The sequence below is a fragment of the Acromyrmex echinatior genome, chromosome 5 (assembly GCF_024713525.1).
Source record: "Acromyrmex echinatior isolate Ae372 chromosome 5, ASM2471352v2, whole genome shotgun sequence".
NCBI classification, from domain to species: domain Eukaryota; kingdom Metazoa; phylum Arthropoda; class Insecta; order Hymenoptera; family Formicidae; genus Acromyrmex; species Acromyrmex echinatior.
Genome location: NC_141856.1, coordinates 6,790,323 through 6,810,027, shown reverse-complemented (window position 1 = coordinate 6,810,027; position 19,705 = coordinate 6,790,323). Strand labels below are relative to the sequence as shown.

The window sequence follows — 19,705 nt, the reverse complement described above, 5'->3', positions numbered from 1 at the left end:
CTTTTAAATAATATTTTCTCTGTACGAATATTTTTTGCATCCGCTTTACATAAAATCAAATCATATTAAATAAAAGAACAATATAGAATTGATAAAACACATTATGGCTATTTTTAAATCAATATCAATACATTTGAAAAAAAATTGTACCGAATTGAAAGTGAATGTACATTAATGCTGAATACTCTCGAAATAGTCATTTTTGAACACTTGTATCTATAACTCTATAATGTAAAAGAGATTCAATCACAGAAAAATAAATACATTGAAATAACTTCGTTCGAATTTATTAAAAAAAAACCATGAATTTAATAAATATTAGTAACCAATTCCAAAAGAATGTATTTGATGTAATTTAAGAAGATATAAATGGAAAAAAACCGAAGTTTGTTATAGTTACTGACAATGAGAAAGATAACTCTAACTGTAACTTCGTTACAAACAATAAGTTAGTTCCAGTAGGATGACCAGAGATTTATTTGAAACTTTCTTTAAGGCGTTTGAGGATATCTGGCTAGGTTTTCAGAGTGCCCGGAATGTACTCTTTTTGGTACGTATTTTAAGAGAAAGCAAGAGAACCTATTGTGCCCATGGAATACATATGATACGTTTCATTTAACGTGCACAATGCTTTTGTATTTATCATTTAACTCATATTTAACATGTGATTGATAAGGAGAATGAAGTGATTATCACGAACGTTTCTAACGTTAAATGGAATGTACTTATGGTAAGGTAATTGCATTAGATAATTATTATGTATCTGTGATAAAATATTTGAGAATGATTAAATATTATAAAAAACTTTAATTTTTTGCTAAATTTTTTACTAGATTCATGTTTTTATCGTTCTTTAGATTTTACAATTTACACTCCGTTTCTTCTATTTTTGAGGAGCACACATACATATACAGCACTCAAATTCAAGAATATATCCGTATGTTATGAGACTTGATAGTGTCTCGGCGTTGCGATCAGACCGAGAATATGTCAAGTTAGATTTCCTTTTTTTTTTAAATTACAATTTTTGTCATATGCATAATGGCTCCGTTGAGAAAGCAGAAAGCAGCTTTGCAACTGTTATAAAATTCCTTAATACCATTGGTCTCAGGAAGCAGAAATTAATGTAAAGGAGACATTCAGGTTCTGTAACTTCAAATATTCCTATCTTTTTATCTGTTGATTTTACATAAATATGGCAAAAGGAACACATGTCCAGAATCATAAAAACTACAATATTTCCAAAAAGAAAGAAATTTAAAATTTATTTTTCCATACGAAACAGGATCCTTTAGAAATTATTAGTTGCGGTGTTAAATCAATTTTAAGGTATAAAATCAAGAAATGGAAAATTTACTATTTGAAAGTAACAAGTTACAGTTACTCCTGACCAAATAGAAAACGTAATAAGTTACGTCATTAATTAATGATTTATTAAAGTAATAATTCGTTATAATTACGTTATTTGAGAAAGTATTTTTCATTTATATACTATTCCGTTTATATATTTTAATAAACGACGATGACTAATCACAGCAGACGAGTATCTACAGGCTTTATAGTCTCAAGCGATATGAGTGAATCGTTTTCAATTGTGTGCAAAGTATTGTATAATACTTCAAGTAGGTTGACCAAACGTCCGAATTTTATGGATTTACCATTTTTTAAGGCGATCGGGAACATCCGGCTTTCGAGTTTTAAATTAAGGAAATACTTCCATTTACTATGTAAAATCATAATTCAGGTATTTGTTTTAGATATAATTTTAACGGGTTTTTTCCTTATATCTCAAAAACTCTTCAAAATGTCAAGAAATGTTTTATACAATGATTATACAATTTTTATACAATGATTTTATAGTAAAACTATTCGTATTTATTCCCAATTCCCTGACAATAATATTTTTTAAGAATAATTACATGCTTTTCCCAATTTTAATCCTTAAAATATTCATTGGGTCACGTGGCTTTTTGGTTGATTCAAAGGCATGACTGTATTATATTTCTATGTAGGATATGATCTAATAAGAATTGGGGCGTTGATTTAAAATTATGAATTTTGAGGAGTACATTAATTATGCGATTTTAAGACAAAATAGAATTACATACTAGCAAACACGCACGCACGCACGCGTGATAAATAGATTCGAAACTTATAAACATCAATATTTATGTATATGAATACGTTCCGGCAAGGAATCATGTATACGTACCTCTGTAACCTTTTACAATCAATTTCTGCGAACGCTTTTTAGCATCATTTCTGTGCCATCTCGGATTAGTTACTAATGTCCCTACGGAGCGGTTATAATGGCAGACCGAGAAGTAGGAGATAATTTAAACAGGGATACAGATCTAAGGAAAGAAAGACATCAAGAAGGTCCATCTGGATCATTAAACTTATCTGATTATAAATTGCACGAATGTGTAGAAGAAACGGAAACGCATAATGAGTAACTATAATTGCTTTGCATTAGTAACAATTCATATAAATAGATTTTATTTAAATTTTAAACTTTCTATGCAAATATAATCTACTGCGAGATACATTCATTTATTGTTTCATTAATCACTTTCGTAATAGCCAAGCAGAAATTATTTTTTCAGTGATGCAGACAATGTAATCCCAGTTCGTCGCTGGATACGTGGACATTACACAAAAACGAATATTAATGAAGGAACATGCAACCACTGTAATGAAAAATATCTTATAGATATTTGGCACTTAAATATTTTACATTTACATTTGACAGCAATACATCCGGACAAATTAACAGAAGAAGAGAAGAAAGAAGTGAAATTCCATTGGGCTTGGGACTATTTTACTTTAAAAGGCGATGTATGGGCAATATGCAATATATGTAAAATAATTTTTAATTCCAAAACCGTATCTAATTTAACACAACACTTAAAAAAAATTCACAAGTAAGTGTACTCCAACTATACAAACCATTGATAAACGTACAAAAGAATATAAAATTGATTGAAATAAAATTAGTAATAGTAACTAAAGAAAATGTAACGGAGACTAAGGTAGACAATTAATGGAAAGATGTATCATACATGTGTGTCAGCAAATACGATATAAAGACGTACAAATTTGTATCATTAGTACATATACTTATATTTTATAGTTTTATTGATTATAAAATATATTCCCGAATTTAAATTTACAATCACTACGTAAAAGAACAAAAACTAAATAATATTCGATATAATAACGAAATTAGTAATATTCGCTCATTTAAATTTTTCCTGGGAATGATTAGATTAATAGATTAGATGTGAATCTAGTTGAATGGTACATTTTTTATAGCTGCAAAATGTTTGGATAGTAAGATTCTTAAAACTGATACTTTAACCATAGTGGAAAAACATAATTGAAAATGATACTTCTATTTCATTGTTACCGCTTTTTAAATGATTCCTTACATAAATGTAGGATATTTGGTCCAAGTCCAGATAGCGCAATAAATAATGAAAGCAGTTTACAAAGCGATGCACACAGTGATATATCTCTAAAAAAAGAAAAACATCTAGAAGGTCCATCTAACTCATCAAACTTATCTAATTATCAATTACAGGAATGTATAGAAGAAACAGGAACACTTGAGTAACTATAATTGGTTTACATTAGTTGCAATTCATATAAATAGATTTTATTTAAACTTTATATTTTCTATGCAAATATAATCTACCTACTACAAGAAACATTCATTTAATGTTTCATTAATCACTTTCGTAATATGTATAGCCAAGCAGAAATTATTTTTTCAGTAATGCATCAGACAATGTAATCCCAGTTCGTCGCTGGATACGTGAACATTACACAAAATTAACGAATATTGATGAAGCAATATGCAACCATTGTAATGATAAATATATTATACATATTAGGCAATTACATATTTTACATTTGCATTTGACAGTAATACATCCGGACAAATTAACAGAAGAAGAGAAGAAAGAAGTGAAATTCCATTGGGCTTGGGACTATTTTACTTTAAAAGGCGATGTAAGGGCAACATGCAATATATGTAAAAAAATTATTAGTTGCAAAAACGTATCTCATTTAACACGACACTTAAAAAATGTTCACAAGTAAGTGTATTCCAACTATACAAACCATTGATAAATGTACAGAAGAATATAAAATTGATTGAAATAAAATTAGTAATATTAACTAAATAAAATGTAACGGAGACTAAGGTAGACAATTAATGGAAAAATGTATCATACATGTGTGTCAGCAAATACGATATAAAGACGTACAAATTTGTATCATTCGTACATATACTTATATTTCATAGTATATTGATTATAAAATATATTCCCGAATTTAAATTTACAATCACCACGTATAAAAACAAAAACTAAGTAATATTCGATATAATAAAAAAACTAATATTCGCTCATTTAAATTTTTCCTGGAAATGATTAGATTAATAGATTAGATGTGAATCTAATTGAATGGTACATTCTCTATAGCATCAAAATGTTTGGATAGTATTAGGTGTTGGAATTAATTCGTAGCGTTTTTTAATGAAAGAATGTTATTTATTTCACATGAGCATTAAAAAATACATTAATGAAAGTTCCCATCACTTGTAAAACGCTACGAATTAATTCCAACACCTAATAAAATTCTTAAAATTGATACTTTAACCATAGTGGAGTAAAAAACATAATTGAAAATGATACTTCTATTTCATTTTACCGCTTTTTAAATGATTCCTTATATAAATGTAGGATATTTGGTCCAAGTCCAGATAGCGCAATAAATAACGAAGGCAGTTTACAAAACGATGCAAACAGGGATATATCTCTAAAAAAAGAAAAACATCTAGAAGATCCATCTAACTCATCAAACTTATCTAATTATAAATTACAGGAATGTACAGAAGAAATAGGAACACTTAATGAGTAACTAATATTGCTTTACATTAGTTGTAATTCATATAAATAGATTTTATTTAAACTTTAAACTTTCTATGCAAATATTATTTATCTGCTACGAGAAACATTCATTTATTGTTTCATTAATTACTTTCGTAATATGTATAGCCAAGCAGAAATTATTTTTTTAGGGATGCATCAGACAATGTAATCCCAGTTCGTCGCTGGATACGTGGACATTACACAAAAACGAATATTAATGAAGCAACATGCAACCACTGTAATGATCAATATCTTATAGATATTTGGCACTTAAATATTTTACATTTACATTTGACAGCAATACATCCGGACAAATTAACAGAAGAAGAGAAGAAAGAAGTGAAATTCCATTGGGCTTGGGACTATTTTACTTTAAAAGGCGATGTAAGGGCAACATGCAATATATGTAAAAAAATTATTAGTTGCAAAGACGTATCTCATTTAACACGACACTTAAAAAATGTTCACAAGTAAGTGTATTCCAACTATACAAACAATTGATAAACGTACAGAAGAATATAAAATTGATTGAAATAAAATTAGTAATATTAACTAAAGAAAATGTAACAGAGACTAAGGTAGACAATTAATGGAAAAATGTATGTCATACATGTGTGACAGCAAATACGATATAAAGACGTACAAATTTGTATCATTCGTACATATACTTATATTTCATAGTATATTGATTATAAAATATATCCCCGAATTTAAATTTACAATCACCACGTATAAAAACAAAAACTAAGTAATATTCGATATAATAAAAAAACTAATATTCGCTCATTTAAATTTTTCCTGGAAATGATTAGATTAATAGATTAGATGTGAATCTAATTGAATGGTACATTCTCTATAGCATCAAAATGTTTGGATAGTAAAATTCTTAAAACTGATACCTTAACCATAGTGGAGTAAAAAACATAATTGAAAATGATACTTCTATTTCATTTTACCGCTTTTTAAATGATTCCTTATATAAATGTAGGATATTTGGTCCAAGTCCAGATAGCGCAATAAATAACGAAGGCAGTTTACAAAACGATGCAAACAGGGATATATCTCTAAAAAAAGAAAAACATCTAGAAGATCCATCTAACTCATCAAACTTATCTAATTATCAATTACAGGAATGTACAGAAGAAATAGGAACACTTAATGAGTAAATAATATTGCTTTACATTAGTTGTAATTCATATAAATAGATTTTATTTAAACTTTAAACTTTCTATGCAAATATTATTTATCTGCTACGAGAAACATTCATTTATTGTTTCATTAATTACTTTCGTAATATGTATAGCCAAGCAGAAATTATTTTTTTAGGGATACATCAGACAATGTAATCCCAGTTCGTCGCTGGATACGTGAACATTACACAAAAATGAATATTAATGAAGCAACATGCAACCACTGTAATGATCAATATCTTATAGATATTCGGCACTTAAATATTTTACATGTGCATTTGAGAGAAATACATCCGGACAAATTAACAGAAGAAGAGAAGAAAGAAGTGAAATTCCATTGGGCTTGGGACTATTTTACTTTAAAAGGCGATGTAAGGGCAACATGCAATATATGTAAAAAAAATATTAGTTGCAAAGACGTATCTCATTTAACACGGCACTTAAAAAATGTTCACAAGTAAGTGTACTCCAACTATACAAACCATTGATAAATGTACAGAAGAATATAAAATTGATTGAAATAAAATTAGTAATATTAACTAAAGAAAATGTAACGGAGGTAGACAATTAATGGAAAAATGTATCATATATGTGTGTCAGCAAATACGACATAAAGACGTACAAATTTGTATCATACATACATATACTTATATTTTATAGTTTTATTGATTATAAAATATATCCCCGAATTTAAATTTACAATCACCACGTATAAAAACAGAATCTAAGTAATATTCAATATAATAAGAAAACTAGTAATATTCGCCCATTTAAATTTTTCGTGGGAATGATTAGTTTAATAGATTAGATGTGAATCTAGTTGAACGATACATTCTTTACATCTTCAAAATGTTTGGATAGTAAGATTCTTAAAACTGATACTTTAACCATAGTGGAGTAAAAAACATAATTGAAAATGATACTTCTATTTCATTTTTACCGGTTTTTAAATGATTCCTTACATAAATGCAGGATATTTGGTCCAAGTCCAGATAGCGCAATAAATAACGAAAGCAGTTTATAAAGCGATGCAAACAGGAATATATATCTAAAAAAAGGAAAACATTAAGCAGGTCCATCTAAATCATCAAATCATCTTATCTAATTATCAATTAAATGAATGTACAGAAGAAACAGGAACACTTAATGAGTAACTACAATTGCTTTGCATTAGTTACAATTCATTTAAATAAATTTTATAAATTAAAGTTTAAACTTTCTATGGAAAAATATAATCTATCTACTACGAGAAACATTCATTTATTGTTTCATTAATCATTTTTGTAATATGTATAGCCAATCAGAAATTATTTTTTCAAGGATGCAGCAGACAATTTGATCTCATTCGCTGAATACGTGGACATTACACCAAATTAACAAGATGTAATAAAGCAATGCAGTGAATGTAATGAGAAATTTTTTATATGTACCTATTAGTCCCTTAAATACTTTACAAACTCTTGGCAGATGCACATCCAGATAATGTAACAGGAGGAGAGAAAGAAGAAGTTGTATTTCATTGGGTTTAGGACTATTTTACAGTAAAAAGTGGGACAGAGACAACGTGCAAATAAATGTAAATTAACAATTAGGTACATATGTGCAATTGATTTAAAAGGACACGTGATACGAATTCACAAATAAATATACTCCTTGTATATCAAAGATTAATAATTTTATCGAATGCTTCGGTGTATTATTTTTTTATCTTTATTGTTCTCAATCATTATTTTTATCCTTATGTATTAAACGAGAACAATATAGTACCCGAATGTACTTGAATGGTCTTTTTGAACGTAGCCATAAAAAAAATCGCACAGTTTGTTGTAAGATTTGATTAAGGGGATCCTAAAGCAAATCTTAAAGCAAGTTTGGTATCTCTATTACTAATCATAATTTTTCTTTAACAATCACTTTTTTCCTCTTTTATAGATTCGAAAATTCTTTTCCAGGATTAAAGTATACGCATTAATATGTGTCTGTGAAGTAGAATTTCCTAGAAAGATGAAAAATTTTGAAATTGAAATTTTAAGAAAAATTTTGTGTCGTTCTCAGAACAAATTCCAGCTCACAGACACGTATTAATGTATATACTTTAATCATGGAAAAAAATTTTTGAATCTGTAAAAGAGGAAAAATATAGTTGTTATACAAAAAATACGACTTTAATTTTGGAAAATTTTTTTTGTTAGATCTTTGATCACAATTTCGGAAACTCAGGATTATTTCTGCATGTGCTTCAAACGCTTCCGGGGAAATTATTGTTTTAGTACGTACGACCTACAGAATTTCGATAAATATTCGGCAGAATATGTAAAATTATCTAATTCAGATGACGATTTATCTTTTAATGAAATTTTTGACCTCCTTAGACAAAATTATTTTACGTCATTATGTATAAAACAACGTATATTGACGATTGAATTGAACATTTCAAAACTGAATAAACATTGCGTTCAAATTTTTCTTGTTTTTGTAAATCTCAAATTTTATTTGACTGGTATAACATTATATATGAAATTACTTTGAGCATTTTCATAACATTGTATCGTTGGAGAATTTTACACTAATGCATCAATTTAGTATTAAAATTTATCTTGGTTTGTTTCATGGTAAGATTTTTTGTTTTCGAGATATTACAATTTTAATGATTAATTTTCCCATATAATATACGAAGGACATATATATTATATTCTATTCTAATTATGTAGAAATTATTGTGAAGAAATAATTTTATTTGTACTTAATTTGTACTAATTTATCTGTAATACATATATAGTAAGTACGAAAAATATTTGGACAAAGAAATTTTTTATAAGAAAGTCTCATTTGTAAAAAATAAATAATTAAACACTAATTAGCAATTTCGCATAATGAATACATTCTGTTATAATATAAACAAACGACAATATTATATACTATGAATCCGTATTTTTATTTTAGAAATTTAATTCTTTGACTGTACGAATTCTTTTTGAGCATCCAAACAATGCAATTTCCAATTTTGTTTTTCAAATGATATATTTTTTATAATTACATCTTTTTGGTACGTTTAATTTTGAAAAACATACAGTCAATTTTTATTCTTTATGAATAAGTTGTTAATTACCTAGAAATTATCGTCAATTATACGTTGAATCGACGTCAAAGTAGTTATCCTATCGATATGAATTTGACATAAATTCGTGACTTACATCTCATTAAATAATATTTACTTTTTAAAATTAAGCTTTTTAAAAAATATTTTCTCTGTACGAATGTTTTTTTTGCATCCGTTATATATAAAATCGAATCATATTAAATCAAAGAGCAATGTGGAATTGATAAAATACATTATGACTATTTTTAAATTAATATCATTTGAAAAAAATTTGTACCGAATTGAAAGTGAATGGACTTTAATGCTAAATACTCTCGAAATAGTCGTTTTTGAACACTGGGATGTAAATATAATTCTATAATGTAAAAGAGATTCAATCACAGAAAAATAAATACATTGAAATAACTTCGTTCATATTGATTAGAAAAAAACCACGAATTAAGTAAATATTAGTAACCAATTGCAAAAGAATGTATTTGATGTAATTTAAGAAGATTTAAATGGAAAAAAAACGAAATTTGTTATAGTTACTGACAATGAGGAAGGTAACTAACTTCATTACAAACAGTATAACAACTAAGTTAGTTCCATTAGGATGACCAGATTTATTTGAAATCCGATTTATTTGAAACTTTCTTTAAGGCGTTCGAGGATATCCGGCTAGGTTTTCAGTGTGCCCGGAATGTACTCTTTTTGATACGTATTTTAAAAGAAAGAAAGAGAACCTTTTATGCCCATGAAATATATATGGTACATTTCATTTAACGTGCACAATGCTTTTGTATTTCTCATTTAACTCTTATTTAACATTTGAATGATAGCAACGAGAATGAAATGATTATCACGAACGTTTCTAAAGTTAAATGGAATGTACTTATTATTACTAAAGTAATCACATTAGATCATTACTGTATCTGTGTTAAAATATTTAAGAAAATTAAATATTATTACATAAAACTTTAATTTTTTGCTAAATTTTTTACTAGATTCATGTTTTTATCGTTCTTTAAATTTTACAATTTACATTCCTTTTCTTCTATTTTTGAGATGCACACAAACATATAAGGCACTCAAATTCAAGAATATATCCGTATGTTATGAGACACGATAGTGCTGCGACCAGACCGAGAATGTATGAAGCAAGTTTTCCTTTTTTTAAAAATTACAATTTTTGTCATATGCATAATGGCTCCGTTCAGCACAGAAAGCAGCTTTGCAACTGTTATAAAATTCCTTAATACCATTGGTCTCAGGAAGCAGAAGTTAATGTAAAGGAGACATTCAGGTTCTGTAACTTCAAATATTCCTATCTTTTTATCTGTTGATTTTATATAAATGTAGCAAAAGGAACACTTGTCCAGAATCATAAAAACTACAATATTTCTAAAAACAAAGCAATTTAAAATTTATTTTTCCATACAAAATAGGTTCCTTTAGAAATTATTAGTTGCGGTGGGAAATCAATTTTAAGATATAAAATCAAGAAATGGAAAATTTACTATTTGAAAGTAACAAGTTACAGATACTCGTGACCAAATAGAAAACGTCATAAGTTACGTCATTAATTAATGATTTAAAGTAATAATTCGTTATAATTACGTTATTTGAGAAAGTATTTTTCATTTATATACTATTCCGTTTATATATTTTTAAAAACGACGATGACCAATCACAGCAGACGGGTGTCTACAGGCTTTATAGTCTCAAGCGATATGAGTGGATCGTTTTCAATTGTGTGCAAAATATTGTATAATACTTCAAGTAAGTTGACCAAACGTTCGAATTTTTCGGATTTACCATTTTTTAAGGTGATCGGGAACATCCGGCTAGGTTTTCGAGTTTTAAATTGAGGAAATACTTCCATTTACTATGTAAAATCATAATTCAGGTATTTGTTTTAGATAATATTTTAACGGGTTTTTTCCTTATATCTCAAAAACTCTTCAAAATGTCAAGAAATGTTTTATACAATGATTTTATAGTAAAACTATTCGTATGTATTTCCACTGACAATAATATTTTTTCAGAATAATTACATGCTTTTCCCAATTTTAATCCTTAAAATATTCATTGGGTCACGTGGGTTTTGGTTGATTCAAAGGCATGACTATATTATATTTCTCTGTAGAATATGATCTAATAAGAATTGGGGCGTTGATTTAAAATTATGAATTTTGAATAATACATTAATTATACGATTTTAAGACAAAATAGAATTACATACTAGCAAGCACGCACGAACGCACGCACGCACGCGTGATAAATAGATTCGAAATTTATAAACATCAATATTTATGTATATGAAAACATTCCGGCAAGGAATCATGTGTACGTACCTCTGTAACCTTTTACAAACAATTTCTGCGAACGCTTTTTAGCATCATTTCTGTGCCATCACTGATTAGTTACTAATGTCCGAACGGAGCGGTTATAATGGCAGAACGAGAAGTAGGAGATAATTTAAACAGGGATACAAATCTAAGGAAAGAAAGACATCAAGAAGGTCCATCTGGATCATTAAACTTATCTGATTATAAATTGCACGAACGTGCAGAAGAAACAGAAACGTATAATGAGTAACTATAATTGCTTTGCATTAGTAACAATTCATATAAATAGATTTTATTTAAACTTTAAACTTTCTATGCAAATATAATCTACTACGAGAAACATTCATTTATTGCTTCATTAATCACATTTGTAATATGTATAGCCAATCAAAAATTATTTTTTCAGGGATGCAGCAGACAATGTAATTCCAGTTCGTCGCTGGATACGTCGACATTACACAAAATTAACGAACATTAATGAAGTAACATGCAACCATTGTAATGATTTATATATTATAGATATTTGGCACTTAAATATTTTACATTTCCATTTGACAGCAATACATCCGGACAAATTAACAGAAGAAGAGAAGAAAGAAGTGAAATTCCATTGGGTTTGGGACTATTTTACTTTAAAAGGCGATGTAAGGGCAACATGCAATATATGTAAAAAAATTATTAATTGCAAAATATCTCATTTAACAGGACACTTAAAAAATGTTCACAAGTAAGTGTATTCCAACTATACAAACCATTGATAAATTGATTGAAATAAATTTAGTAATATTAACTAAATAAAATGTAACGGAGAGTAAGGTAGACAATTAATGGAAAAATGTATCATACATGTGTGTCAGCAAATACGATATAAAGACAAATTTGTATCATTCGTACATATACTTATATTTCATAGTATATTGATTATAAAATATATCCCCGAATTTAAATTTACAATCACCACGCATAAAAACAAAAACTAAGTAATATTCGATATAATAAAAAAACTAATATTCGCTCATTTAAATTTTTCCTGGAAATGATTAGATTAATAGATTAGATGTGAATCTAATTGAATGGTACATTCTCTATAGCATCAAAATGTTTGGATAGTAAAATTCTTAAAACTGATACTTTAACCATAGTGGAGTAAAAAACATAATTGAAAATGATACTTCTATTTCATTTTACCGCTTTTTAAATGATTCCTTATATAAATGTAGGATATTTGGTCCAAGTCCAGATAGCGCAATAAATAACGAAGGCAGTTTACAAAACGATGCAAACAGGGATATATCTCTAAAAAAAGAAAAACATCTAGAAGATCCATCTAACTCATCAAACTTATCTAATTATAAATTAAAGGAATGTACAGAAGAAATAGGAACACTTAATGAGTAACTAATATTGCTTTACATTAGTTGTAATTCATCTAAATAGATTTTATTTAAACTTTAAACTTTCTATGCAAATACTATTTATCTGCTACTAGAAACATTCATTTATTGTTTCATTAATCACTTTCGTAATATGTATAGCCAAGTAGAAATTATTTTTTTAGGGATGCATCAGACAATGTAATCCCAGTTCGTAGCTGGATACGTGGACATTACACAAAAACGAATATTAATGAAGCAACATGCAACCACTGTAATGATCAATATCTTATAGATATTTGGCACTTAAATATTTTACATTTACATTTGACAGCAATACATCCGGACAAATTAACAGAAGAAGAGAAGAAAGAAGTGAAATTCCATTGGGTGTGTGTCAGCAATCGATATAAAGAGACAATATGTGTGTCACTTCGTACATATACTGATATTTGCCATAGTATGACATTATTACAATCGGTATTCTCTCTTCACTAATACCCCACGTACTCATTACTAAAATCTTGACATCACCACTCGGACTATCTAATAACAGAAACTACGTAATATTCGAGATAATAAACGAAAACTAGAGTCATACTCCAGTTGTAAATTTCTTCATGAAATGATATAGATTAACTAGACAGGAGGAGGTAGAACAACAACCTTAGATCATCGTAACAGTGTGAAAAATATCGGAATAAGAAAAACGGTACGATATCGGAGAGAAAAAAAAGATAAAAAAAAAAAAAAAGGACACAAAGTACAACTACAGCACAAAAAGGGGGACAAAAAAACTAAAATAAAGGGGGAAAAAAAAATAAAATACATAGAATGGCGGCCCGCGCGCACACTCACAATCTGTGACTAGAAATGGGGGGGATGTGTATAGGTTAGCACATAGTGAATTGCGCCGCGTCGTAAGGGCCCAAAATTGGTGGTGAAATACGGAGAAGTCTTATAAACTGATATTGGCTTCCACCATAAGATGGCGTGATCACGCACAGCCAATAGATGTAAAAACATTGGAGACCTTGCATCTATAAGATGTGCTCTAGGTCCCGCTGGTCGACATGATTCCTAGAAATTAATAAAGATAGGCTAAGAGTGAGTGTCCAAGTCCAAGACGAGAAGAGAAGAAAGAAGTGAAATTCCATTGGGCTTGGGACTATTTTACTTTAAAAGGCGATGTAAGGGCAACATGCAATATATGTAAAAAAATTATCAGTTGCAAAGACGTATTTCATTTAACACGACACTTAAAAAATGTTCACAAGTAAGTGTATTCCAACTATACAAACCATTGATAAATGTACAGAAGAATATAAAATTGATTGAAATAAAATTAGTAATATTAACTAAATAAAATGTAACGGAGACTAAGGTAGACAATTAATGGAAAAATGTATCATAAATGTGTGTCAGCAAATACGATATAAAGACGTACAAATTTGTATCATTCGTACATATACTTATATTTCATAGTATATTGATTATAAAATATATCCCCGAATTTAAATTTACAATCTACACGTAAAAATCAAAAACTAAGTAATATTCGATATAATAAAAAAACTAATATTCGCTCATTTAAATTTTTCCTGGAAATGATTAGATTAATAGATTAGATGTGAATCTAATTGAATGGTACATTCTCTATAGCATCAAAATGTTTGGATAGTAAAATTCTTAAAACTGATACTTTAACCATAGTGGAGTAAAAAACATAATTGAAAATGATACTTCTATTTCATTTTACCGCTTTTTAAATGATTCCTTATATAAATGTAGGATATTTGATCCAAGTCTAGATAGCGCAATAAATAACGAAGGCAGTTTACAAAACGATGCAAACAGGGATATATCCAAAAAAAAAAAGAAAAACATCTAGAAGATCCATCTAACTCATCAAACTTATCTAATTATAAATTATAGGAATGTACAGAAGAAATAGGAACACTTAATGAGTAACTAATATTGCTTTACATTAGTTGTAATTCATCTAAATAGATTTTATTTAAACTTTCTATGCAAATATTATTTATCTGCTACGAGAAACATTCATTTATTGTTTCATTAATCACTTTCGTAATATGTATAGCCAAGCAGAAATTATTTTTTTAGGGATGCATCAGACAATGTAATCCCAGTTCGTCGCTGGATACGTGAACATTACACAAAAACGAATATTAATGAAGCAACATGCAACCACTGTAATGATCAATATCTTATAGATATTTAGCACTTAAATATTTTACATGTGCGTTTGAGAGCAATACATCCGGACAAATTAACAGAAGAAGAGAAGAAAGAAGTGAAATTCCATTGGGCTTGGGACTATTTAACTTTAAAAGGCGATGTAGGGGCAACATGCAATATATGTAAAAAAATTATTAGTTGCAAAGACGTATCTCATATAAGACAACACTTAAGAAACATTCACAAGTAAGTGTACTTCAACTATACAAACCATTGATAAACGTACAGAAGAATATTAAATTGATTGAAATAAAATTAGTAATATTAACTAAAGAAAATGTAACGGATACTAAGGTAGACAATTAATGGAAAAATGTATGTCATACATGTGTGTCAGCAAATACGATATAAAGACGTACAAATTTGTATCATTCGTACATATACTTATATTTTTTAGTTTTATTGAGTATAAAATGTATCCCCGAATTTAAATTTACAATCACCACGTATAAAAACAAAAACTAAGTAATATTCGATATAATAAGAAAACTAGTAATATTCGCCCATTTAATTTTTTCCTTGGAATGATTAGATTAATAGATTAGAAGTGAATCTAGTTGAATGGTACATTCTCTACAGCTTCAAAATGTTTGGAAGATTCTTAAAACTGATACTTTAACCATAGTGGAGTAAAAAACATAATTGAAAATGATACTTCTATTTCATTTTTACCGGTTTTTAAATGATTCCTTACATAAATGCAGGATATTTGGTCCAAGTCCAGATAGCGCAATAAATAACGAAAGCAGTTTATAAAGCGATGCAAACAGGGATATATATCTAAAAAAAGAAAAACATTAAGCAGGTCCATCTAAATCATTAAATCATCTTATCTAATTATCAATTACATGAATGTACAGAAGAAACAGGAACACTTAATGAGTAACTACAATTGCTTTGCATTAGTTACAATTCATTTAAATAAATTTTATAAATCAAAGTTTAAACTTTCTATGGAAAAATATAATCTATCTACTACGAGAAACATTCATTTATTGTTTCATTAATCATTTTTGTAATATGTATAGCCAGTCAGAAATTATTTTTTCAGGGAAGCAGCAATTTGATCCCAGTTCGTCGCTGGATACGTGGACATTATAAAAATTAATGGAAAATAATTATGACGAGGCCTCATGCAATCACTCTTAAATGATTCATTATTAGTTACAAAACTCACGGCATATTTTATTTACTAAAGCATTTGGTTTACGATCACCCATAGAAATTAACAGAAAAAGAGAAGAAAGAAGTTACATCCTATTAGATTTGGGATCACTTTATCGCAAAATTCAATAGAGGCAATATGCAAACATTGTAAAATAACAGATATAATAAAAGGCACATTATCTTACTTTTAAATCACTTAAGAAAACAGAAGTAAGTATACTCCATGTACATATGTTAGAAATATTATAAAAACTGTGAAATATGTAAAATCGATTGTAGTGAAGTAATCTATATTGACTAAGTACATGAATATAACACAGACCAGCGTAATCATACATTGAAAAATGTATTTAACTTGCTTTCCACGCAAATCGCTCTTGTATTCTGCAGTTTTATTAAGTACAAAATCCATTTCAGAAATTTCAAATTTACTAATACCATGCAGGTAAAAAGTAACATTAGACAGTAGTACTTTTTATCGAAGAATGGTCAGATTTGTAATATATTTGAATTTACTTGATTATTACAATCCTGATTTACAATAAAAATGGTCGAATAATGAGATTCTAAAAAATGACGGTTTTTAATACTTCCATGTAGTAGAATTAATGTGCACAATTGAGAATAATATCTCTACCTCATTTTTAATCATTTTTTAAAAATCCTTATATCAATGTAGGATATCCCTTCAAAATTCTGATAGTGTAATAATTAATGGGAGCTGTTCAGATAGTGATATGGATGAAAACTATAGGGTATAACTTTGATAGAAGCAAAACGTCAAAAAGCTTTATCTAATTGAACAAATTTTAATAAATTTGCATGAATGTACGGAAGAAATAGGAGCACTTAACGAATAATTATAATTGCATTGCATTCATTATAATACATATAAATAGATCTTTTGAATTTAATGAAATTTTCTATACAAATATATTTTATCTCTTATATATGTAGAACATCTTTTTATTGTTTCAATTGCCTTTATAATAAGATTTAGTAGACAATCAAAAATTATTTTTTCAAGGAAGCAGCAAACAATTTGATTTCATTCGCTGAATACGTGGATATTACACCAAATTAACAAGATGTAATAAAGCATGCAGTCAATCTAATGAGAAATTCATTATGTGTTCCTATTAGTCACTTAAATACGTTACAAGCTTTTGGTAGATGCACATCCAGATAATATAATAAAAGGAGAGAAAAAAGAAGTTAAATTTCATTGGGTTTAGGACTATTTTACAGTAAATACATAAATAACACAGAGACAACGTGCAAATAATATAAATCAACAATTAGGTGCATATGTGCAATTGATTTAAAATGACACTTGAAACGAATTCATAATTAAATATATTCCATGTATAGCAAAGATTAATAATTTTACCGCGTGTATCATTTTTTGATCTTTGTTGTTAACTTTATTGTTGTTATCTTTATGTGTTAAACGAGAACAAAGTGATACACGAAGGTATTTGGATGTTTCTGAAAGCAGCCAATAAGAAAAATCGCACCCTTTGTTATAAGATTGTTTAATAGTAATTTTTGTTTAATGTGTAGTTTGTTAAATTATGAGTTTCACTGAAAGACTAAGAAAATATACGAAAACCGAAATATTCTACTTTTGATGTATTCTTATACTTAGACTGCTATAATGAAACTGTACTTAAATAAATTTAGAAATATATAGAATGTTTGTTATAGGTCTACGTAATTTTACCAAGAAATTTGTGGAAAACTGCGAAGTAGAAGAAAGAACTTTTGCAAAAATTTTAGTATTTTTACACAGATTTTTGTACAGCTTTTTTGAGAACATGTAGATTTCAGGAATTATTTTTTGAAAACGTAACCAATGAACATAAATGTCTTTAATGATTTTATTTTAGTTGGATCTTAAGAGAATCTTAAAATCATTTGTATTACCGACCAAACGGCATAATTTTTTCTATAACAATTACATTTTTTCTCATTTATAAATTTATAAATAATTTTCCATGATTAAAATATATGCATTAATACGTCTCTATGAGGTGTAGTTTATGTCGAGAATAAAATGAAATTGTTTAAATTCAGATATTTTTTACCATTTCTTAGTCTAATATGCCATTAAAACTATCAATATCGTAACAATATTTGCATAAAGGTCTATATACGTAGTATATAAACACATAGTATATTAATTTATACAGAATTATACAGGCACTTAAGATTCAGCTAAAACCGTAAAAGACATTTATCTCTATTACTTGTGTTCTCACATGTACGGTTGAATATTTGATATTGAATCTCTTATCATATTTTTTGAACTTTTCTGTAATATATCTTTATTTTTTGTAGAATTTTGTAGAATCTTTTTTCGCTAAAAAAATTTTTATAATGATGATATGTTTAAATCCAACAGTTCTTAAAAATAATAGTTGTCATATAATTGTCGTGTAATATAATTATAACGTTAAATGCCAAATATTTTATTAAATTTTTGACATTATCTATACCTCAACAGGTTCACACTAAGCGCTTCAATTTCATTGGACCATATTGCTTAGAACCTTTCCGATAAATATTCGGCAGAATATGTAAAATTATTTAATTCAGATGACGATTTATCTTTTAATAAAATTTTTGACCTCCTTAGACAAGATTAATTTACATTATTATATATAAAACAAGTACATATTGACGATTGAATTGAACATTTGGAAACTGATTAAACATTGCATTTAAACTTTTCTTATTTTTGCAAATCTCAAATTTTATTTGACACGTATAACATTATATAAGATATTACTTTGATGGTTTTCTTAATCATTGTAGCTTCAGAGAATTTTACATCGAAATTTCATTAATGCTACATTAAGGCATTCAACTTTTAATATTTATATTTGTCTTGGTTTGTTTTCTTGATATTTTTCCTTTTCGGGATTACAATTTTAATGTAGATCTTTTCCCATATAATATATGAAGGAGATATATATTTTATTCTATTCTAATTCTGTATTGTATAGAAGTAATTTCATTTGTACTTATTAATTTATTTATAATACATATACAGTAAGTGCAAAAAGTATTTAAACAAGCAAATTTTTTATAAGAAAGTCTTATTTGTAAAAAATAAATAAACATTAATAGTAATTTCGCATAATGAATACATTCTGTTATAACATAAACGAGCTCCGTATTTCTAATTTTAGAAATTTAATTCTTGGACTGTACGAATATTTTTTGAACATCTAAACAATACAATTTTTAATTTTGTTTTTCAAGTAATATATTTTCTATAATTATGTCTTTTTGGTATATTTAATTTTAAGAAACATACAGTCTATTTTATTCTTTTTGAATAAGT

At 27.6% G+C, this 19,705-nt stretch overlaps 1 protein-coding gene and 1 long non-coding RNA gene across 3 annotated transcripts; both read left to right on the top strand.

Moving 5' to 3' along the window:
• Window positions 1-678: 678 nt before the first annotated feature.
• On the top strand, window positions 679-13,601 carry LOC105149144 (uncharacterized). Its single transcript, XM_087406159.1, has 11 exons — window positions 679-2,452; window positions 2,592-2,924; window positions 3,442-3,612; window positions 3,777-4,100; window positions 4,749-4,922; window positions 5,087-5,407; window positions 5,926-6,099; window positions 11,964-12,284; window positions 12,778-12,951; window positions 13,116-13,322; window positions 13,565-13,601. The coding sequence occupies exons 1-11, from the start codon at window positions 2,310-2,312 to the stop codon at window positions 13,599-13,601; spliced, it is 2,379 nt and encodes a 792-aa protein (XP_087262285.1). The 5' UTR covers window positions 679-2,309.
• Window positions 13,602-14,065: 464 nt separating this feature from the next.
• Window positions 14,066-17,867, top strand: LOC147909757 (uncharacterized). Of its 2 annotated transcripts, none has more exons than XR_015545164.1 (6): window positions 14,066-14,206; window positions 14,742-14,897; window positions 15,055-15,375; window positions 15,894-16,071; window positions 16,241-16,566; window positions 17,384-17,867. It is a non-coding gene; the product is annotated as an uncharacterized LOC147909757 (long non-coding RNA). The 2 variants fall into 2 exon arrangements; XR_015545163.1 differs by having other exon boundaries at window positions 14,737-14,897.
• Window positions 17,868-19,705: the final 1,838 nt, after the last annotated feature.